General features: G+C 40.1%; 1 protein-coding gene across 4 annotated transcripts in view; it reads right to left on the bottom strand.

Annotated features, from left to right (window-relative positions):
- The window catches only part of LOC124789515 (TATA box-binding protein-associated factor RNA polymerase I subunit B), a 333200-nt gene that overhangs the window by 5411 nt on the left and 300662 nt on the right, over nucleotides 1-27127 (bottom strand). For all 4 annotated transcript variants that reach the window (XM_047256902.1, XM_047256903.1, XM_047256904.1 and 1 more), the window contains exon 10: nucleotides 24079-24292. In XM_047256902.1, the coding sequence (XP_047112858.1) occupies nucleotides 24079-24292 (214 nt within the window). The remainder of the gene's footprint in view (nucleotides 1-24078; nucleotides 24293-27127) is intronic.

Genomic DNA, 27127 nt, shown 5'->3' with positions numbered 1-27127 from the left:
GTAATATTATATCCATAATTTGTATTATTTAGCATGTTGGATAGTGGGTTCAGAGCAAGGCAGAACCAGAAAGGACTTAATGAGTCTCCTTGGTATATTCCACACTTAATCTGTATTGGCTGTGATGTGATATTATTTGAATTTGTTTGGATATTAAGTGTGGTTTTCCAATTTTTCATTACTATGTTTAGGAACTGTATTAATTTAGGATCTACTTTGTATATTTCCAATATCTGTAGTAACCATGAGTGGGGTACACTATCAAAAGCTTTTTGGTAATCAATGTATGTGTAGTGCAGCGACCTTTGTTTAGTTTTAGCTTGATATTTCACCTCTGTATCTAATATCAGTTGCTCTTTACATCCTCGTGCTCCTTTGCAGCAGCCTTTTTGTTCTTCATTTATAATTTTGTTCTGTGTTGTATGTGTCATTAATTTCTGTGTAATGACTGAAGTTAATATTTGTATATTGTTGGTAGGCATGTTATGGGGCGATATTTAGCTGGGTTTGCTATGTCTGCTTGATCTTTAGGTTTCAGATAAGTTATTCCTTGTGTAGGTGTATCAGGGAATGTGTATGGGTCTGCAACGTAACTGTTAAATAATTTAGTTAGATGTGAATGTGTTGAGGTGAACTTCTTTAGCCAGAAATTTGCTATTTTATCATTTCCAGGGACTTTCCAATTGCACGTAGAATTAATTGCTCGGGTGACTTCATGTTGCAAAATTACCACTTCAGGAATTTGTGGTATCATCTTGTATGAGTCTGTTTATTATTATTATCATCATCATTATTATAAGGAATATTATTATGTTTATGAGTGTGAACTTTTACTGAATATATTAATCTGTTACAACTCAAAACTACTTTTTATAGTCATAGTCCCTGTGTCCTCTGAGTAAATAATAAGTAGAAATATTTTTTTTCAGTGAGCACGAAGAGTAATGACGCCTTGCACACTGGAAATTATAGCATGTTCTCCACATCGATTTCTGGTTGATAGCAAAACTAGTTTTCAGGATCTTGTAAATACAGCAGATATTTTGTAAAATTTCCTGCTGCCACACAATGCCAGCCAAGCTAGACTCTGCTGCACTATGGACCATGAGCAGACGATGCTGGTTTGGGCAATCATCTACACTAGACAGCTCACAGGATTAAGACTGCGACCATGGACTTTGAACAGCACAGTGGACAAGACATCTCCAAGCTCCACAGTACCAGTCAAACTTCTGCCTTCGAGGGCAGCAGTTTGTAACAAGGATGGTACTACCGCCAACCACAAAACCGGGCAAGCTTCTCTTCTGGTCGGTGTGTACCTCTAAGAGAATCTAAGCACATATTCACATCACTAACAATTTCACTTATTGCAGACCATGCACCTGCAGGGGGCATGTCTGTGGCACCACCACAACACTTTGATCACTATGAAACAAAACTGAAAAAAAAAGATGTTTTACATTGGAGTTAAGCTTCCCTAGCCAGCACTGGCACAACCACCACCACCTCCACATACCAAAAACTCCGTAATGCAGCGGCCCCCCTCATAACATAGTTGTAGCCAGCTGATTGCAAAGATCACAAGCCTTGTACAAGTTAGACAGAAATATTTCAATGGTTCGATCAGGATTCAATCCAGCAACCTCTTGGTTTTCAGGTGCATGCTTTGGCACTATCCCACCAGGCCTTACAGAAGTTCTGTAATCATGAAGTTGCTGATTCAACTCATTAGTAGCAATGTTTTGTTTTTACTTTTATTTAAATTCTATGTTATGAAATGGAAAAAATAATTAATACTGAATCATATATTTTAATAAAAATAACAGAATTTTATTTTTAATTACTGGTCATATACTAAAATGTGAAATGCCTTATTATAAGATGAAAATATTATAATTACAAATTATATGTATAATAATATTAAACATTATGATACTCTTCAATCTCTAAAAATATAAAAGGATTTTATTTAGTGTTTCATTTTTTTGTGCCAAATGCTAATTTAGGTGAACTCACATTTTCAAGTGATTAGTACACTGAATTGCCAAAGAAATTGGTATAGGCATGCGTATTCAAATACAGAGATACAGGGTGTTTCAAAAATGACCGGTATATTTGAAACGGCAATAAAAACTAAACGAGCAGCGATAGAAATACACCGTTTGTTGCAATATGTTTGGGACAACAGTACATTTTCAGGCGGACAAACTTTCGAAATTACAGTAGTTACAATTTTCAACAACAGATGGCGCTGCAAGTGATGTGAAAGATATAGAAGACAACGCAGTCTGTGGGTGCGCCATTCTGTACGTCGTCTTTCTGCTGTAAGCGTGTGCTGTTCACAACGTGCAAGTGTGCTGTAGACAACATGGTTTATTCCTTAGAACAGAGGATTTTTCTGGTGTTGGAATTCCACCGCCTAGAACACAGTGTTGTTGCAACAAGACGAAGTTTTCAACGGAGGTTTAATGTAACCAAAGGACCGAAAAGCGATACAATAAAGGATCTGTTTGAAAAATTTCAACGGACTGGGAACGTGACGGATGAACGTGCTGGAAAGGTAGGGCGACCGCGTACGGCAACCACAGAGGGCAACGCGCAGCTAGTGCAGCAGGTGATCCAACAGCGGCCTCGGGTTTCCGTTCACCGTGTTGCAGCTGCGGTCCAAATGACGCCAACGTCCACGTATCGTCTCATGCGCCAGAGTTTACACCTCTATCCATACAAAATTCAAACGCGGCAACCCCTCAGCGCCACTACCATTGCTGCACGAGAGACATTCGCTAACGATATAGTGCACAGGATTGATGACGGCGATATGCATGTGGGCAGCATTTGGTTTACTGACGAAACTTATTTTTACCTGGACGGCTTCGGCAATAAACAGAACTGGCGCATATGGGGAACCGAAAAGCCCCATGTTGCAGTCCAATCGTCCCTGCATCCTCAAAAAGTACTGGTCTGGGCCGCCATTTCTTCCAAAGGAATCATTGGCCCATTTTTCAGATCCGAAACGATTACTGCATCACGCTATCTGGACATTCTTCGTGAATTTGTGGCGGTACAAACTGCCTTAGACGACACTGCGAACACCTCGTGGTTTATGCAAGATGGTGCCCGGCCACATCGCACGGCCGACGTCTTTAATTTCCTGAATGAATATTTCGATGATCGTGTGATTGCTTTGGGCTATCCGAAACATACAGGAGGCGGCGTGGATTGGCCTCCCTATTCGCCAGACATGAACCCCTGTGACTTCTTTCTGTGGGGACACTTGAAAGACCAGGTGTACCGCCAGAATCCAGAAACAATTGAACAGCTGAAGCAGTACATCTCATCTGCATGTGAAGCCATTCCGCCAGACACGTTGTCAAAGGTTTCGGGTAATTTCATTCAGAGACTACGCCATATTATTGCTACGCATGGTGGATATGTGGAAAATATCGTACTATAGAGTTTCCCAGACCGCAGAGCCATCTGTTGTTGAAAATTGTAACTACTGTAATTTCGAAAGTTTGTCTGCCTGAAAATGTACTGTTGTCCCAAGCATATTGCAACAAACGGTGTATTTCTATCGCTGCTCGTTTAGTTTTTATTGCCGTTTCAAATATACCGGTCATTTTTGAAACACGCTGTATGTAAACAGGCAGAATACGGCAATGCTTATGTAAGACAACAAGAGTCTGGTGCAGTTGTTAAATTGGTTACTGCTGCTACAATGGCAGGTTATCAAGATTTAAGTGAGTTTGAACGTGGTGTTGTAGTCGGCACGCGAGTGATGGGACACAGCATCTCCAAGGTAGTGATGAAGTGGGTATTTTCCCTTACGTCCATTTCACGAGTGTACCATGAATATCAGAAATCTGGTAAAACATCAAATCTCTGACATCGCTGCACCCAGAAAAAGATCCTGCAAGACTGGGACCAACGACGACTGAAGAGAATCGTTCAATGTGACAGAAGTGCAACCATTCCGCAAATAGCTGTGGATTGCAATGCCGGGCCATCAACAAGTGTCAGCATGCCAACCATTCAACAAAACATCATCAAAACTTTATGTCTTGCCTGGGCTCATCAACACCGACATTGGACTGTTGATGACTGGAAACATGTTGCCTGGTCAGATGAGTCTCGTTTCAAATTATATCAAGCAAACGGATGTGTATTGCATGTCAGCAGGAAACTGTTCAAGCTGATGGAGGCTTTGTAAGGGTGTGGGGTGTGTGCAGTTGGAGTGATATGGGAACCTTGATATGTCTAGATACAACTCTGACAGGTGACACATACATAAGAATCCTGTGTGATCTCCTGCACTCATTCATGTCCATTGTGCATTCCAATGGACTTGGGCAATTCCAGCAGAACAAAGTGACACCCACACATCCAGAATTGCTACAGAGTGGCTTCAGGGACACTCTTCTGCGTCTAAACACTTCTGCTGGCCACCAAACTCCCCAGATATGAACATTATTGAGCATGTCTGGGATGCCTTGCAATATGCTGTTCAGAAGAGATCTCCAACCCCTCATACTCTTATGGATTTATGGACAACCCTTCAGGATTCATGGTGTCAATTCCCTCCAGCACTACTTCATACGTTAGTCAAGTCCATGTCACATTGTGTTGCAGCAACTTCTGCGTGCTAGCGGGGGCCTTGCACGATATTCGGTGGGCGTATCTGTTTCTTTGGCTTTTTGGTGTAATTAACAATAAAAATATTAAAAAATGGAAAGTCCATGTTGGTAAACAAACAATATTATGAAAAGGAACGACTGCTACTCACTATAAAGATGACATGTTGAGTTGCAGACAGGCACGACGGAAGGACTGTTATGCACTGAGCTTTCAACTGAAGTCTTCTAAAGGAAAACATACAAACATTCACATAAGAAAGCACACCTCACGTGCTCATAATAGCTATCTCTGGCTGCTCTGGCCAGAATGCAATTGTTGTGCGTCAAACAGAAGTAACAATCCGGAGTGGGGCAAGGAAGGGAGAAGGATTATAGCGCACGGGTGAAGGGTAAGAAGTCAGCATTGCGTGGCAGTGTGAGCAGGGAGTAGATGGTGGCAGGACAAGGCTGCCAGGTGCAGCATCAGATGATGGGAGAGAGAGGGAGGGGGTGAAGAAGGAGAGGAGCAGAGAAGGAAAAAAGACCAGCGAGTGCACTGGCAGAGATCAGTGCACAATGAAGGTGAGCGGATATGAATTGAGAGGAGGTGATAGGAATGAGTGGGTAGAAACTGTTGGGTGGAGGATGTGGGAGCATTAGGTTATTGTAGGTTGAGGCTGGGATGATTTTGAGAGCGGAGAATGTGTCGTAAGGATAACTTTGATATGTGCAATTCAGAAAAGCTGAAGGTGGAGGGGAAGATCCAAATAATATGAGTAGTGAAGCGGCCATTGAAATCAGCCGCATGTTTTTCTTGGCCAAAGTTTGGCAGTGGCCATTCTTCCTAGTGGACAACTAGAAGGTAGTCATACCAATACAAAAAACTGTACAATGATTGCAGCATAGCGGGTATATGGCTTTGCTACTTTCACATGTGGCTCGGTCTCTGACGGCGTAGGATGAGCCTGTGATAGGACTGGAATAGGAAGTGCTGGTTGGGTGGATTTGGCAGGTCTCACACCTGTCTCTTCCAGAGGGATACGATAATGATAGATAATCGAGTCCTGATGGAGGTGGTTCAGTTGTTCCACTTCGGGGTGGTACTTGGTGAGGAGAGGGTGCTCCTATGTAGCTGGTCTTGGGGGTGGTGGGAATATTGATGGAGGGAGGGAGGGAGAGAGAGAGAAAGGGGAGGGGGATATAGTGTAGGAAATTTGTTTGCAGAGTAGGTCTGGGGGATAGTGCCTGTCTGTGAAGGCCTTTGTGAGACCTTCAGTATACTGGGCAAGGGATTCTTATTACTGCAGAGACATCGTCCTAGGGTAGCCAAGCTGTATGGGAGGGATTTTTTGGTGTTGAAGGATGGCAGATGTCAAAATGTAGGTATTGTTGGTTAGTGCCATATACCCACATAAACCACTGCCCCCAAGAACCAGCTACAGAGGAGCCCCTCTCATCAACCAGCAGCACTCCAGACTGGAACAACTGAACCAAATCCTTCTTCATTATACCCTGAAATGAGAGATATCTTATCCGAAATTCTTTCCTCCCCTCCTAAAGTGGTGTTCCATCAACCATCTACCCTCCACAACATCCTAGACCGTCCCTATGATACTCCCAATCTCAACTCCTTGCCATAAGGATCATATCCCTGTGGAAGACACAGGTGCATGACCTGCCCAGTCCACCCAACCAGCACTTCTCATTCTAGTTCTGTCACAGGCTTATCCTATCTCATCACAGGCCAGGCCATCTGTGGAAGCAGCCATGTCATATACCAGCTCCGATGCAATCATTGTACAGCTTTTTATATTGGTGTGACTACCAGCTGGCTGTCCACCAGAGTAAATGGCCACTGCTAAACTGTAGCCAAGAGCAAAGTGAATCACCCTGTGGCACAACAGGCAGCTGAACATAAAACGCTAGATTTCAATGGTTGCTTCACAACCTGGGACCATCTGGATCCTCCTCTCCAACACCAGCTTTTGTGAACTGCACAGATCGGAATTATCCTCGCAACACATTCTCTGCTCCCAAATCATCCTCGCCTCAACATACTGCTCTAGATCTTCCACACAACAGTTTCCACCCCTTCTGTCCTATCACCTCTGCCAAATTCAAGTTTCCTAAACTTCAGTGTGTGCTGCTCTCTGTCAATCTACCCACCGAACTTTTTCCCTTATGTGCTCCCCCCCTCTTTCCACTTCCCCTTCTGCCCCCTGCACAGTTTCCCAAAGCTGCATCTGGCAGCTTTGTCCTGCCACCTTCTACTCCCTGCACACGCTGCCAGACACCATGGTATCCTTCCCCTTCCCTCCTGCACTCCAGATTGTTGCTTCTGTTTCATGCAACACAGTTGCATTCTAGCCTTTGCAGCTGGAGACAGTGGTCACGTGTGCATGAGGTCTGCTCACTTCTGTGAATCTGTATGTCTGTGTTTTCCCTTGTGAATAAGGCTTTGGCTGAAAGCTCAAATGTGTAACAGTCTTTTCGTCTTGCCTGTCTGCAACTCAAGTTGTCATCTTTACACTGAGTAGCAATCTCTCCTTTTCATAATATTGTTAAAAATAAAAGCTGTTACTTTAATAAAACAATATGATTCTATGTTTGGTAATTAACATATCAGTTTATTAATAAATATAAAAAAATCTGATGCTACCAAGGATTGAACCGGTGATTTGAGATTAAGAAGATTTGCATACTACACTCTCAGCTGTTGGCAACTACACTAATATGAAACCTCTTGGCAGATTAAAACTGTGTGCCCTACTGAGACTTGAACTCTGGACCTTTGCATTCATGGGCTAGTGCTCTACAGACTGACCTAACCAAGCACAACTCATGACCCATCCTCACAAATTTACTTTCACCTGTACTTCATCTCCTTCCTTCACATAAGCTTTCCTGGAAACTTGCAGAACTAGCACTCCTTAAAGAAAGGGCATTGCAGGGACATGGCTTAACCACAACCTGAGTGTGTTTCCAGAATGAAATTTTCACTCTGCTGTGGAGTGTGTGCTGATATGAAACTTCCTGGCAGATTAAAACTTTACACCGGACCAAGACTCACACTTGGGACCTTTGCCTTTTGCGGGCAAGTGCTCTACCGACTAAGCTACCCAAGCACGATTCACAACATGTCCTCACTGATTTGCTTCTGTAAGTTCCTCATCTCCTACCTTCAAAACTAGATTCACAGGAGAGCTTCTGTGAAGTATGAAAGGCAGGAGATCAGGAACTGGTGGAAGTAAAGCCGTGAGGACAGATCTTGAGTCATGCATGGTAGCTCAGTAGGTAGAGCACTTGTCCATGAAAGACAGATCCCCGGGTAGAGTCTCGGCCCGGCACACATTTTTAATTTACCAGGAAGTTTCACATCAGTGCACACTCTGCTGCAGAGTTAAAATCTCATTCTGGACACATTGAAATGATAGAAACATTTTTTACTTAACAGTATTTCAAAATCTTCTAATCTTCAAAAGTGATTGTTACAAGTTATTCTGGGACTTTCCTCATATAACTTCAAGAAACTGATATCTTGGCACTGGGATTCAATACCTATAAGTATGAAGAAAATCGAAGAGAGATAGTCCGTAAGGTCCTCTTGTAGGTGAAATTGTACAGTCAATAATAATCAGATATAATTCACCATTTTCTTACCAACAGAAATATTTGGAGATAAATAAGAGAAGAAATAAAGGTGCTGCAGAGAAGGTGAAAAATATATTTTTAAATTCTGTTGAATACACAAGACACATTTCACACACTAATATACAGGCCTAATACTCTAAATAAAGGAATGTGTGAGACCATCAACATGATTACTAAAAGGAAGCCATTCCATTTCGGTTACACAATTAATCACACAATCTTAAGGCTGTCAGTTCAACTAAATACCTTGTGATAAAACTTACAAACAACTTAAATTGGAATGATCACAAAGAAAATTTTTGGGAAGGTGAACGAAAGACTGTGTTTCATTGGCAGAGCACTTAGAAGATTAAACAGTTCTACTAGAGAGACTGTCTACACATTACACCTGTCCATTCTCTTATGGAGTACTGCTACACACTATGGGATCCTTACCACAGCACTAGCAGACAATACTGAAATCGTTCAAAGAATGGCAGCTCAATTTGTATTATTGTGAAATGGGAGAGAGTGTGTCAAGTATACGGTACACAAGTTGGGGTGGCAATCATTAAAACAAAGGTGTTTTTCATTGGGGTGATATCTTTTCATGAAATTCCAGTCACCAACTTTCTCCTTTGAATACAAAAATATTTTGTTGAATACACAGAGAAAAATTATCTGCGTAATAAAATAAGAGAACTCAGAGCTTGAACGGAAAGATGTAAGTATTCATTTTTCCAGGGCACTGTTTGGGATTGGAATGATGGAAAAATACTCTAAAGGTCGTTTGATGAAACCTCTTCCAGGCACTTAAGTGTAAATTGCAGGCTAGTCATATAGATGTGGATGGGTGTACGTCAGTTTAATAACACTAGAATATTGCATAATTATTACTTCTAATGCTGCTGCTAATTTTCATACACAGATGGACTCCTTTATACTACTAATGCGGCAGAGGAAATTGATTGATGATGCATGAACATCAAGCCCTGGTAGTTAACAATGCTCATATTGCCATGTAGAAGAAGGTGTAATTAGATGAACGACAAACACTAACTTCATTTAACGAACGTTTATTCAGCACTTAGTAATATTATTGGGATTTCCGTGGTATGAAAGCTGTGAGCACCCTTGGAAAGGCATTCACCTATCTGTATATTAAATGATCAACTTATGAGATGAGACATATTCTTTGAAAGACATTTGTTTTATATAATTTACGCAACTGTAAAGATGCGCATCTAGCACGGACAATAATACATCGATTGCGCAGTCAAAGAAACATTTTAACAGAAGCTGAACTGACGTTCCGCTTCGATCTAAATAAAAGATGACAGTAAAAAACTTTTGTAGATCTTCAGATTTTAATGTACTTCTGCTTGTAATGTGAAAACGTAAAGAAGGTCGACTTTAAGCTATAAAAGTGAGCGGTCTTGCCAGCGTGCAGACAAAATTATTAATTAATTAAATTCAAGTAATTTATGTTCGAAACTGTAAATCGGCAAGTTATTGTTATGAAGGTGTTGAACGGTGCAAAAACTGTCTTTCACGTTCGAAGGAGAAAAGTAATGACTGTTATTTGTGACAAAAACATGAACCAAGGAGACAGCACAGGGCAGGCTGAAATCTGATCGCACCATACAATTAGAAAAGTACTTATGTAAGTTATACTGTTTATAAATAAGCACTAATTTGCTAGTGAGAATTGTTTGAATATATTTAGTGTTTAGCAGATTTCTTATTCTATTCTTTTCGTTTATTTTTTTTTACCTCCATGTCATATTATTTTTGTAAATATCAAACAGCCTTTACTGCAACAGAGAATACTGCAGCATCCAGGTCGTAGACAGAAGGCCGCTCATTGTCTTCTATACAACTCATAGCTGCCCCATTTATTAATGATTTCATTTGCAAATGGAATTTTCTTTTTATTGTTCATTGTTAAAGGTCCCTTAGGTGATTATAAACTTCATACTGATTACGTAAAGAAATCTGTGTTGTTCTTTTCCAAATAATAGAAGTCTTCGTGTAATCAAAAACTAGCCTCCTTCTGACAACGATCAGGAGCCGACCAGAAGACGGACGTCTACGACCGCTTTCGTGTTTCCTGTGGCAAAGCTGTGCCAAACTGGGAACACGACATTCTAGTATGAAACACAATATATACATATATAATTATCAGCTTAAAATTGAGAAAAAAAATCAAATATATTTAACCTAATTTTTTTTAATCATACTAGAACTTCCACATACAGGGGTGCAGAGTGAACTGCCTCCGGCCAGAACACATACAGTATATATACAGCTACAGAACATTCCAGTACAATGATTCTTGACATTTGTGATACTTCAAGAATTTGCTTAAACCGAATAATTAAAATTGTACAGTCCAGGTGAGTTTTGAACTCACGACCCTCCATGCAACAGTTTAGTATCATAACCACTACACCACGGAGCTACTCAGCTTTTTCTGCGACATTGCTCCCTCCTTAAGGGAATAGTGTCTCAGTGTTACGTCCTCCTAGTCCAGGAACGAGACATCGGTCCTGCATATTCCGACTTCTGATGACTGATTCTCGCCATGGTGGCTACTTTTGCTGCTACACTCTTTGTCTCCTTTCTGCTTGATGCCTGTCGTTGGAGCTTTGAATTTACCCTGGGTTGCAGGACCCTTATAGGGCTTCATTCGAAGGATGTGGACCATATCTCTGATCTTTCGTCGCCTTGTGTCGGGGTCGAAGCTTCAACTTCATAAGTAACATCAGACAACTGTCTTACAACCTTGTAAGGTCAAAAGTAGTGCCTGACAAGCTTCTCAGAGAGAAGCTCCAAACAGGAGTGAAGATCCAGATGACGTCACCAGGCCGGTAGACAACAGGGTGGAGGCTCGTGTCATACCTTCGGTGATCGTTTGCTTGAGCCTGCAGCGTGCGGAGTACAGCTAAGTGCCGAGCTTCCTCAGCTTTGGTTAACAGCTGGCCGATGTAGTCATTGTCCACATCATCAGGATGTAACGGAAACACAGTGTCCATCATCATAGTCGCCTCACGCCCATGCACCAGGAAAAATGGCATGAATCCTGTGGTGTCTTGTTTGGCGGTGTTATATGCAAACATCACAAAAGGTATCACCTCATCCAAGTTGCTCCGCTCAACACTGACGAACACTGATAGCAAGTCAGCCAAGGTCTTATTAAGGTGTTCAGTAAGACAATTGGTTTGTGGATGGTAAGCAGTCATCATGTGATGAGTAATGTTGCAATGACGGTTTATCTCTGTCACAAGATTTGATTGAAAAACTTTCCCTCAATCCGTAATTAACAATCTTGGGGCACCGTGTTTTAATACAACATCTTCCATGATGAATTTGGCTGCTTCGAATGCTTCGGCTGTTTTCACGGCTTTTGTAATAGCATAGCGTGTCAGATAATCAGTGCAAACAATGATCCATCTATTGCCACTAGCAGACATTGGAAATCATCCGAGGAGGTCAATCCCAACACGCTCGAAAGGCGTTTTGGCTGGTGGAATTGATATGAGTTGGCCAGGTGGTTTTTTAGGAATTACCTTTACCTCTGGCACTCTCAAGAGTGTGACACTCCTAAATAAACATGGCCAGAAAAATCTCTTACAGATTCTATCATATGTCTTAAGAAATCCTAGATATCTGGCCTCAGGTGTGTCATGGAATTTCTGTAGAACATCTAAACGCAAGTGTTTAGGAATCACTAGTAGCCACCTCTTTCCAAATGGATCAAAGTTTCTCTTGCAAAGTTATCCATTAACTACCTCAAATTGTCCTTTCACAACCTCTGACCGATTGAAGGCAAGCATAATTTGACATATCTTGGCATGCTGCTTCTGCTCAGCAGAGAGATCCTGGAGTGCAGCGAGGCAGACACTATTCATCAAAGTCTTGATGGTTTTGCACAGGGTTTCTGGAGAGACAGTCGGCATCTTGGTGTTTTCTTCCACTTTTGTACACTATGGTAATCTCATACTCCTGAAAACGTAGTCCCCACCTGGCAAGTCATCCTGTTGGATCCTTAAGACTTGTCAACCAACAAAGTGAATGATGGCCTGTAAGAACTGTGAATGGCCTTACATAGAGATATTGTTGAAATTTGCACATGGTCCAGATCACAGCAAGACATTCTCTTTCTGTAGTTGAGTCATTTCTCTCAGCTTCTGTATGTGTCCTAGTAGCATAGGCTATAACCTCCTCTTTTCCATCCAAAATCTGCACCAGAACAGCACTGATCCCATACCCGCTGGCATCTGTGTGTAGTTCTGTAGGTGCTCTCTCATCGTACAGACCAAATATATGGTCAGTTGTCAGAGCTTTTCACAGCACATCAAAAGAATCTTGTTGAGTACCACCCCAGATAAATTTAGCATCAGCTTTTAACAACTCTTGGAGTGGCCTGGCTTTGATACAAAAGTCTTTGATAAAACGACGGTAATAAGAACATAATACGAGGAAGCATCTCACAACTCTAATACTTTTAGGAATAGGAAATTCCATTATAGATCTCACCTTTTCTGGGTTTGGCCGCACACCTTCATCTGACACAAGGTGTATTTTGATTTTTTTTTGCTCCAAAGAGACACTTTCTTGGATTAAGTTTCGGTCTGTCTTGTTGGAGACACTTAAGAACGGCCATCAGTCTTTTCATATGTTCATCAAAAGTCTCTGAGAACACTATACTGTCATCTAAATAACAAAGACACATTGTCCACTTCAGGTGACTTAGAAGATTATCCATCATCTGTTCGAAAGTTGCTGGTGCATTATACAAACCAAACGGCATTACCTTAAACTGATACAAGCCCTCAGGGATGATGAATGCAGTTTTCTCATGATCAGCCTCATCTACTTCGATTTGTCAGTATCCCAAGTACAATGTCCATGGTTGAGAAAAACTTAGCCCCCTTCAGACAATCTAGTGTACCGTCAATTCATGGAAGTGGGTAAACGTCCTATCTAGTTATCATATTAAGCTTCCTGTGATCAACACAAAAGCGCCAAATGCCATCCTTCTTCCTGATGAGAACCACTGGTGATGACCATGGGCTCTGCGAAGGCTGAATGATGTCATTCTTCATTATTTTCTCTACCTCATCACGAATTATTCAACGTTCTGTTGCTGACACACGGTATGCTCTCTGGCTTATTTGCTGATGGTCTCCAGTGCTAATCCAATGCTTCACTGTCGATTTGTCTAATTTGCTCTTCACCTGTGGATTGAAGCATTCAGAGAACTCTTGGAGAATAGCAAGTAGCTTCTTCTGTTGTTCCTTAGTGAGATCTGGTGGTAGTCGAGCTAGAAGATATTGTCTCATAGTGGTAGCGCTAATTCCGCCCACAGACTTGGCTTGGGAGGTTCCTATGACATTCAGCTGATCTTCAATTAACAGCTCAGTGTTTGCTACGCACATGTGTCTTGGAAGGATCTGCAGGTCTCAGTGACATTTAACTATCCACAGTTCACTGAAACCGTTCTTAAACGAGACAATAGTGGCTGGGATGACCAAGTTGATCTTCAGTGGTATGCTTCCCTTACATTCCACTACAAGATCCATGGGTTGATGCATGGCATGACACGTGATGGTTACCTTTCTAGCCTTGACTGCAGGAATGATCACTTCATACAGCGCACATAGTCTGCACACACTCAGATGCGCATTCTCCTGTCCACAGCATCTCATCTCGTCTAGCATAATCTTCAAGCAATCACACTCTATAATTGCCCGAGAATCTTTCAAAAAGTCCATCCGAGAATTATGACATGACTACACTATTGTAAGAAGATGAATTTTAAGGGCTGTGTATGGCCACTTATATCCACATGAATGGTATATCTTCCTGTAGGTTTTACATATTTCCCATTAGCCACCTTCAGCAGAGATGTTCTGTTGTCGATGAAGACAGTTTTCTGCAAATGGCGACGGATCTTCTCCAAAATGACTGAATATGATGCTCCAGAGTCTACAAGAGCTTGGGCTGGTCGGTCATCCATGAGGATATCGACGTAGTTCTGTATCATTTTTGTAATGATCGACGGTGGAGGATTATTCTCTTCGGCGGCCTCTCTTCCAAGGAAGGCCGCACTCTTTAGTTTTCCATGTTGCAGCAGCTAGGTGATTGGCTGGAGCTTCTAAATGGCGATGGAGACCTTGATCGACGTGTTGGGAAGGGTGCTCTCCAGCGGCTAGCTTGCGGTGATGGTGACCTATGCCGTCGTGCACCCACATCTTCTTGCTCATCTTCGTCGTCCCGGAGTGGGTTCGGCTAAGATCGGTCTGCTGTCTTCTGGCACAGGCGTCATCAAATATCTGCCACCTTTCTCGACAATAACATACCACATGTCCCAGTCATCCACAGTGGAAACATACTGATTAGTTATCCTGGATCCTCCAGACGTCAGTCTTCCTTAGTGCCCAAACAGGTTCCTCATGAGGCATTGTAGGAACAAAACTCCACCCAAATCTCGACTTTTTCACCATTTTAAAGGGTTATGAAGGACGAGAGATTGGGTTCAATGTCTGTTCCACTTCCTCCCTTATGACCTCTTGAAGTGTCGGTTTTTTGCTCGCCGTGTAATCCAAGTGCTTTCTGAACTTCCTCTCTCACTATCTGATGAAGAACACTTGTGAAATCAGTTGCTTCCTCCATCACAGGCATTGATACGACGTTTGGAAGCTGTTCAAACTACTCACATGTAATTCTTTTTTGATTCATTGTCTCGATATACTGGCACCATTTTATGAAGTCATCTGCTGTCGAAACCTCCTTCAGAAGTAGGGCTTGATACATGTCCTCAGCAACACCCTTCATGAGTTGTGCAACCTTTATTTTCCTCCTCAATTCTAGAATCCACTAGTTTACATAGCTCCAAGACGTCTTGAGTGTCAGATGCTGGAGTTTCTTTTGGACGCTGTGCCCTGCACTTTAATTTATCTTCAGCCTCGCTCTTCTGTCATTGTGTGTCGAAATACTTGCACAGTTCCGCATGGAATACTTCCTTCCCAGTTTGTGAACTTCTCCTCGTTGTTCCGATACAATTACTTGGCAGTGCCCTCCAACTAGAAAAATATGTTAGCTAAACACACAATGTCATCCCATTTGCTAAATTTGGCTATATGCTCATATACCTTCAGCCACTTGTTTGGATCTTCGCCGTCATCACCAGAGAACCCAGAAGGATGTCTCATGTGGTGGCACACAGTTGCTATCATCGTAACATCGTCTTCTTCTTCTGTCTCCGATAGATTGCGATCTGTTGAATATGGCTCGAACTCGGGTTTCTGGCTCTGTCATGGCCTGATTGGAGCCACTGTGTCATTGATAATGTGCGCTATCACAGGTTCCAATACCCAGCATGTCCACCAGAATAATGTCACATAGAAGAAGATGTAATTAGATGAATGACAAACACTAACTTCACTTAATGAAGGTTTATTCAGCAGTTGCACATACAAGAGCGCGGAGCAAACTGCCTCTGGCCAGAACACATACAGTATATATACAACTACAGAACGTTCCAGTACAAAGAATCTTGAAATTTGTGGATATTTCTAGCATGTACTCAAAACTATCAGTTTAATAAGTCACAGCTGCAAAATACTAACACGAATTCTTTACAGACGAATGGAAAAACTGGTAGAAGCCGACCTCGGCGAAGATCAATTTGGATTCCGCAGAAATGTTGGAACACGTGAGGCAATACTGACCCTACGACTTATCTTGGAAAATAGATTAAGGAAAGGCAAACCTACATTTCTAGCATTTGTAGACTTAGTGAAAGCTTTTCACAATGTTGACTGGAATACTCTCTTTGAAATTCTAAAGGTGGCAGGGGTAAAATACAGGGAGCGAAAGGCTATTTACAATTTGTGCAGAAAGCAGATGGCAGTTATAAGAGTTGAGGGGCATGAAAGGGAAGCAGCAGTTGGGGAGGGAGTGATACAGGGTTGTAGCCTGTCCCCGATGTTATTCAATCTGTATATTGAGCAAGCAGTAAAGGAAACAAAAGAAAATTTCAGAGTAGGTATTAAAGTCCATGGAGAAGAAATAAAAACGTTGAGGTTCGCCGATGACATTGTAATTCTGTCAGAGACAGCAAAGGACTTGGAAGAGCAGTTGAACGGAATGGACAGTGTCTTGAAAGGAGGATATAAGATGAACATCAACAAAAGCAAAATGAGGATAATGGAATGTAGTCGACTTAAGTCAGGTGATGCTGAGGGAATTAGATTAGGAAATGAGACACTTAAAGTAGTCAAGGAGTTTTGCTATTTGGGGAGCAAAATAACTGACGATGGTCGAAGTAGAGAGGATATAAAATGTAGACTGGCAATGGCAAGGAAAGCGTTTCTGAAGAAGAGAAATTTGTTAACATCGAGTATAGATTTAAGCGTCAGGAAGTCGTTTCTGAAAGTATGTGTATGGAGTGTAGCCATGTATGGAAGTGAAACATGGACGATAAATAGTTTAGATAAGAAGAGAATAGAAGCTTTCCAAATGTGGTGCTACAGAAGAATGCTGAAGATTAGATGGGTAGATCACATAACTAATGAGGAGGTACTGAATAGAACTGGGGAGAAGAGGAGTTTGTGGCACAACTTGACAAGAAGAAGGGACCGGTTGGTAGGACATGTTCTGAGGCATCAAGGGATCACAAATTTAGCATTGGAGGGCAGCGTGGAGGGTAAAAATCATAGAGGGAGACCAAGAGATGAATACAGCAAGCAGATTCAGAAGGATGTAGGTTGCAGTAGTTACTGGGAGATGGAGAAGCTTGCACAGGATAGAGTAGCATGGAGAGCTGCATCAAACCAGTCTCAGGACTGAAGACAACAACGACAACAACAACAACAACAACAACAACAACAACTCAAAACGAATATAGAAATTAAAATTGTACAGTTCAGGTGAGTTTTGAATTCACGACCCTCCATGCAACAGTTAGTGCAGGGGGCTAAATTCTCCACTCTTCACTGAAGCAACACAGACACAATAGCTCCCCAATTTATTAACACCAAAGAGTAATTATTTACCTTAACACAATGTGTGAAACAGAAATGGCCATAGCGAGTGGTAACTGGGAAAGCTAACAAATGCTATACCATAAAAATATCCAAAAGCATTTTCAATCAAAGCTGAAGGTTTGTTTTCTGTGCCATACAATGCAAGAGGCCCATACGATAGTTTGTAGGGGGGGGATGAAGTATTTTTAATATTCTGTACGTCGAACAGGGACTAGCAAGTAGACATAAAAAACTTTGAGTTCCGACCCTGTTAAAAATATGTGCTATACTGACTTTTAAAACATTTTCTTGAAAGAAAAACACATGATTCACTATATTTTTTTCCTTTTCCTGACTGCTGGGGGAGGGGGAGGGAGACATGGCCCCTTCTTGTCCCCAGGTATGGGCACCATTGGTATGGTGGCTACATATACAGGGTGCCTCATTTATCTTGATCATCAAATAATGTTTTGTTCTGAAGAAAAATAAAAAAAATGTATCAAGCAAATGTTGTTTAGCTACCAGGAGGTCATTAACCAGCATGATTGTCTTTCTCGTAACTGTTTGTTACAAAGATATGATTGCAGTACCTCTTCTTTAAACAACATCCTGTATTTTTTATTCAGTAATCCACATTCTCTCCTCAAGATCTGTTCTTAAACATATCAAAGTGTACCACTCAAGTAAACATGATATTATTAAGAGCATAAAACTGACTTTGACTTTCCTATAATAGGACACAGCGCAGGTATGCAAGGTGACATAACCCATTCACTTGTTGGAGTTGACAGTAAACAAATAGAAACACAAGGAAGATGCACACCAGTGATTGCTGTTCTGCTAACTTACATTATTCATCTATGAGTAGCATTTTTATCTTCTCTTCATTGGTGTATATTGTGCTCACACAAACTTTCAACTGAAGACTGCCGACTGAATGGCCAATGTGCATTTTCCTTGTGTTTCGGTACTGCAATTGGCGAATGAAGCGGTTGTGTTGTTAAAATGTCAATGGATATCAGTTACTGAATGTTGGCCCCTGTTTCAACTGCACATGAAGCTGGATCTTTCCTACATGTCAGTCAGGAGCCTGAAGATGCCGTAGTGAAATGCCCAACCGGTCGCTTAAGTAAAATAAAATTTGAAATATAGATGGCTGAAGGTGTTTTCCATATGGGATTTCCAGTTCAAAAAAGTGTAAAGTATAGCAGCACCAAAATGTTTATCTCACTTCCAAATATGTTAGGTGTGTATGAGGTAATAAAGTAATCAAAACAAGATCTATTTTAGCTCAAAAAATTGTTATTCTCTAGATGAATTCGTTGACAGATATAAATAGAGCACTTTTCACTTATTTCAATTTGCTGTTCTGGAGCGACCTGTATGTACTATATCAAAAAATTTGTTTACATTCTGCAACACCAATACTATTCTTTCTCACTAGGTACACCAAGCTGGATCTCCTCATACTTTGAAGGCAAGAAGTCTTGTTTCTTGTGGATACTACGGAGGAAGAGTAAATGTTTGTTTCTTGTTGCAAAGAAATACTAATGAGATTCTGATAGTGGAGCAACTCATTATGTATCACTTTTACAAGAGGGGAATCCTAGCCATATTATATTAACATTCCATTCAATTTACAACCCAAGAAGTTTCGAACGTGATGGTACATGTGTCATCCTACAAAAATCCTAGCCTCTGGAATGACACTTGTTTTCCACATCAAAAATGACCTGTTGAAATGTATAATGCTTGACAGTCAAAACACAGCCACTAAAAATGACAGTTTATTCCTTCATGATTCAAAAATTTGTACTGGAGACTTTTCAGACTTCTTGTAGTCTGTTCTTAGAATTTCCAGTTTTTCTTCCTCTAACTTTACCATATTTCCCACAACAGTAACTGATTAGATTAGATTAGATTAGATTAATACTAGTTCCATGGATCATGAATACAATATTTCGTAATGATGTGGAACGAGTCAAATTTTCCAATACATGACATAATTAAGTTAATTTAACAACATACTTAAGTTAATATAACAACTTTTTATTTTTTTGTGTTTTTTTATTTTTTTATAATTTTTTTTTTCTTTTTTATTCTGAATTTATATCTAAAAATTCCTCTTTGGAGTAGAAGGAGTTGTCATTCAGAAATTCTTTTAATTTCTTCTTAAATACTTGTTGGTTATCTGTCGGACTTTTGATACTATTTGGTAAGTGACCAAAGACTTTAGTGGCAGTATAATTCACCCCTTTCTGTGCCAAAGTTATATTTAATCTTGAATAGTGAAGATCATCCTTTCTCCTAGTATTGTAGTTATGCACACTGCTATTACTTTTGAATTGGGTTTGGTTGTTAATAACAAATTTCATAAGAGAGTATATATACTGAGAAGCTACTGTGAATATCCTTAGATCCTTAAGTAAATGTCTGCAGGATGATCTTGGGTAGACTCTGGCTATTATTCCGATTACACGCTTTTGTGCAATAAATACTTTATTCCTCAGTGATGAATTACCCCAAAATATGATACCATATGAAAGCAATGAGTGAAAATAGGCGTAGTAAGCTAATTTACTAAGATGTTTATCACCAAAATTTGCAATGACCCTTATTGCATAAGTAGCTGAACTCAAATGTTTCAGCAGATCATCAATGTGTTTCTTCCAATTTAATCTCTCATCAATGGACACACCTAAAAATTTGGAATATTTTACCTTAGCTATATGCTTCTGATTACGGTCTATATTCATTAAGGGCGTTGTACCATTCACTGTACGGAACTGTATGTACTGTGTCTTATCAAAATTCAGTGAGAGTCCGTTTACAAGGAACCACTTAGTAATTTTCTGAAAGACAGTACTGACAATTTCATCAGTTAATTCTTGTTTGTCAGGTGTGATTACTATACTTGTATCATCAGCAAAGAGAGCTAACTTTGCCTCTTCATGAATATAGAATGGCAAGTCATTAATATATATTAAGAACAACAAAGGACCCAAGACTGACCCTTGTGGAACGCCATTCTTGATAGTTCCCCAGTTTGAGGAATGTGCTGATCTTTGCATATTATGAGAACTGCTTATTTCAACTTTCTGCACTATACCAGTTAGGTACGAATTAAACCATTTGTGCACTGTCCCACTCATGCCACAATTCTTGAGCTTGTCTAGCAGAATTTCATGATTTACACAATCAAAAGCCTTTGAGAGATCACAAAAAATCCCAATGGGTGGTGTTCGGTTATTCAGATCATTCAAAATTTGATTGGTGAAAGCATATATGGCATTTTCTGTTGAAAAACCTTTCTGGAAACCAAACTGACATTTTGTTAGTACTTCATTTTTACAGATATGTGAAGCTACTCTTGAATACATTACTTTCTCAAAAATTTTGGATAAAGCTGTTAGAAGGGAGATTGGACGGTAATTGTTGACATCAGATCTATCCCCCTTTTTATGCAAAGGTATAACAATAGCATATTTCAGTCTATCAGGGAAAATGCCCTGTTCCAGAGAGCTATTACACAGGTGGCTGAGAATCTTACTTATCTGTTGAGAACAAGCTTGTAGTATTTTGCTGGAAATGCCATCAATTCCATGTGAGTTTTTGCTTTTAAGCAATTTATTATTTTCCTAATTTCAGAGGGAGAAGTGGGTGACATTTCAATTGTATCAAATTGCATGGGTATGGCCTCTTCCATTAACAGCCTAGCATCTTCTAATGAACACCTGGATCCTACTATATCCACAACATTTAGAAAATGATTATTAAAAATATTTTCAACTTCTGACTTTTTGTTCGTAAAGTTTTCATTCAATTTGATGGTAATACTGTCTTCTTGTGCTCTTGGTTGACCTGTTTCTCTTTTAATAATATTCCAAATTGTTTTAATTTTATTATCAGAGTTGCTGATTTCAGACATGATACACATACTTCTGGATTTTTTAATAACTTTTCTTATTATAACACAGTAGTTTTTATAATGTTTGATAGTTTCTGGGTCACTACTCTTTCTTGCTGTCAGATACATTTCCCTTTTCTGGTTACAAGATATTTTTATACCCTTAGTAAGCCATGGTTTGTTACAAGGTTTCTTACGTGTATATTTAACTATTTTCTTGGGGAAGCAGTTTTCAAATGCATTTACAAAAATGTCATGAAATAAATTATATTTTAAATTGGCATCAGGTTCACGGTACACCTCATCCCAGTCTAACTGCTGTAGGCTTTCCCTGAAATTTGCAATTGTTAAATCGTTGACTAAACGTACTACTTTGGAGGACTGTTTACTATTGCTGAATGGAGCTATGTCATATATTTAACTAGCTGTGCACCATGATCAGAAAGACCATTCTCAACAGGCTGAGCATTTATCTGGTTAAACTTATCTTGGTCTATAAAGAAGTTATCTATCAGTGAGCTGCTATCCTTTACCACCCGAGTAGGAAAATCAATAACGGGTGTCAAATTGAAAGAACTGAGTAATACTTCAAGGTCATTTTTCCTATTACCCTCTTTCAGAGAATCTACATTGAAGTCCCCACAAATAATAATTTGCTTCCCCCTGTCTGACAGATAGCACAACAAGGAGTCCAAATTTTTCAGAAATAGATGAAAATTTCCTGATGGGGACCTATATACAGTTACAATTATAAATGTGCCTTTATTTAATTTAAGCTCACAGGCACATGCTTCTATATGTTTCTCTATACAAAAATTTTTTGTTTCTATACTTTTTGCACAATGATAACTTTTGACATATATGGCAACTCCTCCTTTCTCCATATTTTCTCTCATTACATGTGCAGAGAGCTTATATCCACTTACATTTACCTTATCCATATCAGTAACAATGTGATGCTCAGACAGGCATAGTATATCTATTTCATCCTCAACTTCTAAATCTTCTAAACAAACCAGAAGCTCATCTATTTTATTCTTTAAACTCCAAATATTTTGATGAAATGTACTTACATTATTTTTAATTATACTTTTATGAGAACCTTTCCTTATTCTAACATTTGCAGTACTCTCCTGTCTGAGTTTCTCATTGTGCTTAGGCCTAGTTCCTATACCAGTGGTCACATGGTGTTCAGAGAGGCTGGGTTGGGTGACTTTAATTCATCAATGCAATTACCTAGGACTGAGATACAACTTGGTGGAGACAAAATTTCTGGTGATTGGTGAAAATTTATAATTGACAGCTGTGATTTGTGATCCAATGTGCTAGAATTGTGCTGTTTAATTTCTTTCCTAAACTAAAGATTTGATTCAATCCTGACCTCTCATAGAACTTGACATCTTTCTGTCTTACCTATCCTAAAAAAGGTGCTGCTCCAACACCTGTAACCACTGGTATTTTACCATTCATGGCAGTGCCTCCCCCTTTAAATTTCCTGCTATTACCCCAGCCAGTTTCCCCTTCTCTTTCCTGTTGAGATGTAGGCCTTGCCTGGTGTAGTCCCACCTACTGAGTGAATCAACAGGAACCACACCAATATGAGCCCCCGCACCCGACCCAAGCAGCCATTCCAACTCCAAATTAACTCTTCTAACAGAAGAGTTCAAATGAGGCCGGTCATGGCGTCTCAGGACAGATACAAATTCAACATTGGTGTGTTTCGATTCCGACGCAATCTTTACCAGATCACACTCTACACTGTACCCAGGATCTCTGTCGATGCTGTTCCCTGGCCCTCCCACAATAACCACGGTGTCTTCCCTGGTAAATCCTTTACAGAGTGAACCTAAATCCTCAGTCACCTGATCCAGACTAGCACTTGGTTTGAAAAAATTTGTGACCTGGTATTCTGGTCCTAATTCCTCCTGCAGAAGTTTGCCTACACCTCTGGCATGAGAACTGCCTAACAACAAAACTTTCTTCCTTTTCGATGACTTTCCTACATTCTTTTTCAATTTCCTATTGAAAGTTTGTTGTGTCCTGTCTACACCTACCTCTGCTTGAGGCTCATCAGTTTCTAACTGAAGCAACAGGTCAAACTTATTTTTGACATTCACCACAAAACTGTCAGACTTAGTTCTAGGCCTGTTCCTTCTGTTACCTGTTGCCACTTCCCACCTCTCTTTGCCCTTCTCCCTCCTTAACCTGTCCAGATCTTCCCTAGCCCGATCTAGCTCAGCCTGAAGGGCAGCAATTTTCCCCTCCTGTTCCACTATCTTCCTATCTCTGCTGCAAATCCTACATAACCACTGATGAGCCTGATCCACTTTCCCGACGCCCACGCCATTGCAGTCCCCCCCAGTGAAAAAAACTACTGCATCCATCACACCAAACCCTGGAACTAACAATTCTACGGCAAGTCAGGCACTTCTCACTCATGGCAAAAATAATACTTTAGCTAGAATAAATCAATTAAATTACCGAAAATCAAAAAGGACATTACAAGAATTAAGCCTATTCACAAATGTATATAAGCAAGTTTCTGATTTAAAACTCCGCTGTTTTTCTGATATCTGTATTAAAACAATGAAGGTATACGCTATTTATTATATATTTCACTCGATGGAATGAAAAAAATAACAATTAAACGAGATACTTTAACTTTGATTCTCCAAAAACGTTACGAGAATTAGGCCTATAAACAAATGTATATAAGCAAGTTTCTGATATAAAGTTACGCTGTTTTTCTGAAATCTGTATTAAAACAATGAAGTTATACGCTATTTACGGTAGTTTACTTATTTGTTACCAAGAAACTAGTTAAATTACCGTGATCTCAATACACCTCAACTCTTCTCACTCATTTTTAATTAAAAGTTTTAACTGAAGCACTTACTCAGAAGGATCCAACATGAAGTTCATATCTGAAGTGTTGAAATTTTTCCGGAGAGAATTTTGCTGCTTAGGACACTTATGGGTAATGATAATGGTACTGTAAGTTGACAGTGGTCTGAGGGTTGCAGGAAAATACATGTTATATGATTTTTCATGTCTCTCTGCAAGCAACAGCAATGGCCGTTTCAGAATTTCAACTGTCTGTGGTTTCAAACCTGTAAATATAACCAACAAATCTAAAACTGAACAGCAAAACAACATACTTCAAATAACAATATTTTAAAACTAAAACAAACTACAAAGTCAATACACTCATAAAATGTTCACCCTACGGTTGATGAGAAGGAAATTTATAATTTAATGTACTAATAACGCTGAGATCATTAGAGAACAGAAAACAAAAAAAACGGAGATAAGAAATAAATATGTGGTCTCACATTCAGTGGAAGCATACAGGGATTCACATGAAGTGATTAAGAAATGTCAACATCATGGTTTTTCTTGGCAGTAATGTTACTAAGTGCCAAGCTTCAGAGCAGGAGATTTCTTATTTACAAATGCGAGTGAAAAATTAAGGCAAAAAAAAGGGCTGCTGATTTAAGAAAGGCATACTGAAGATACTGAGATCTCAAGTTGAGATAAAAAGACGTCTCACGAGAAAGTGTCACATAGGTATATATCATCAAAAAACTGATAAACAACTTTATTTTGCTGCAACTATAATGTGTACAACTTTGCTTCCGCCGTTTGCCGATAGGTGGCGACAGCGGTCGAAAGAAACAGATCGCAGATGTCAGGTAATTAACTTGGACCTCGGTCATCATATCCTCATTTAAACATTAGTCAGTTTGTGTCTGCATCGTAAAGTTGTTCTCGATTGAAAATGTCAGTTTACGAGCCTTATTCTCGTCATTGGTGGGAGCTGTTACTGCTTTGTTTCAGTATGGAAAAAAACAGCAGCTGAGTCTCATCGAATGCTCTCAAGTACGTATAGTAAGGACACTATTACTGAAAGATCGTGTTGTGAGTGGATTCAATGCTTCAAGAATGGTGATTTTAGCGTCACAGACCAGCACAGTAGTGGAAGAGAGTATGTTTTAGAAGATGCAGAATTGGAGACATTGCTGAGTGAAGACTCGCATCAAACTCAATAATAATTGGCATGATTAGTGGGAGTGACACAGCAAGCCACTTCAAAACATCTCGAAGATATGGGCATAATTCAGAAACAAGGCACTTGGGTCCCATGTGAGCTGAAACCAAGAGATGTTGAACGGCATTTGTGTGTTTGTCAACAGTTGCTTCAGAGGCAAAAACGGAAGGGATTTCTGCATTGCATTGTGACCGGGGATGAAAAATGGGTTCACTACGACAACCCTAAACCACAAAAAATCATGGGTATATCCTGGCCATGCTTCCATGTCGACGGCCAAACTGAATATTCAAGGCTCCAAGATCTTGCTCTGCATTTGGTGCGACCAGCTCAGTGTCGTGTACTATGAGGTGTTAAAACCAAGTGAAACAATCACAGGTGCTCATTATTGAATGCAATTAATGCATTTGATCAGAGCATTAAAAGACATACAGCTACAATACAGTAAGAGGCACGATAAAGTGATTTTGCAGCACAACGCTTCACCGCACGTTGCAAAAGAGGTCAAAATGTACTTGGAAACATTAAAATGGGAAGTCCTACCCCACCCGCCATATTCTCCAGACATTGCTTCCTCTGACTATCACCTGTTTAGATCAAAGGCGTATGGCCTGGCAGACCAACACTATCGATCTCATGAAGAAGTCATAAACTGGATCGATTCGTGGATCCCTTCAAAAGACGAAATTTTTTTTTTATGCAGGATTCATACACTTCCCAAAAGATGAGAGAAAGTAGTGTCCAGCGATGGAAAATACTTTGAATGATACATGCGTAGCCAATTTGTTTCATTAAAGATTCAAATGTTGAAGAAAAAATGGTGGAAGCAAAGTTGTACACCTTGTAGTTTCTATTATTTTGTTATCATTGGGAAGAATTTGAAGCCCAGCAGATGATCACAAAATAGACAGAACTAGTTACAGCCAAATAAAGTTTCTTAACAACTTTTTGGTGTTGTATGTAAAAATGACGTATCTGAGCTGTGGACCACAAATAAAGAACAAAAAAAAGTGTGTTTATGTTTCCTGCAACTTATATGTCTTAAATCTGATTCTGAATTACAAACATGCCGTCATTATGTCTTTACTCCGATTTTTACACCCAGCTGCTCAGTAAAATGTAATACTGAGGAGTCTTAATTTGAATATCAAGTACAATTTTTCACACGTTGCTGGCAAGCAAATTTCATATAGCACTTGGCAGATGTGACCATTTCTAGTCCATATTAATATTTTAAATGAGTTAAAGATAAGCCAAATGCAAATTTAAATCACTTTTTTACTTCATTTCTGTTTAAAGATTGCTGACTGAAGACTAATCTGAAGCAATTCCTAACCTTAAGAATGTTTTGACATTATAACTAGATTATTTTTCAGTTGCTTCTGGTTTCCTTTACTTCTATAATCTCTTGGCAAATGAGTAGTAAGTGGCAAATTTAAATGATTTCCCAGCATTCTCACCCCTCACTCCAAATTCCACATAACAGTTTCCAACATCTTTGTGCCATATGTGACTGTAGGCTTTTCTGGCGTATACTGCTGCTGAAGGTTTCTTGTGTCTCCAGCAGGGTGATAGCATTAATATATCACGACGTTCTGGGAAGTGTCATACTTCTCATCTTCTGGCAAAGTGTCAAGATTCACAGAGAGTGGGGTATTTGTATGTGCGGTCTGCCCCCTCTACCAGTCCTTGGGAGGCTGCGGTGGTCTGACTATGGGTGCATGGTGTTGGGGGTAGTGGCCACCCCTGGCGGCTGTGTTTGGTTCTGTGTTGGCATTCTGTCTGCGTCGAGAATGTTGGCGGGTGCGCTCCCAACAGGTTGCCACTATCGCACGGTTCCATGCAGCGCGTAGTTGGTATTCTTCATCCCTGTTCACCAGGCTGTTGTGAATCCTTA

This window comes from Schistocerca piceifrons, chromosome 3 (assembly GCF_021461385.2).
Source record: "Schistocerca piceifrons isolate TAMUIC-IGC-003096 chromosome 3, iqSchPice1.1, whole genome shotgun sequence".
In the NCBI taxonomy this organism is placed as follows: Eukaryota; Metazoa; Arthropoda; class Insecta; order Orthoptera; family Acrididae; genus Schistocerca; species Schistocerca piceifrons.
The sequence above is the reverse complement of the archived record's forward strand: the minus strand, read 5'-3'. Positions and strand labels throughout refer to the sequence as shown.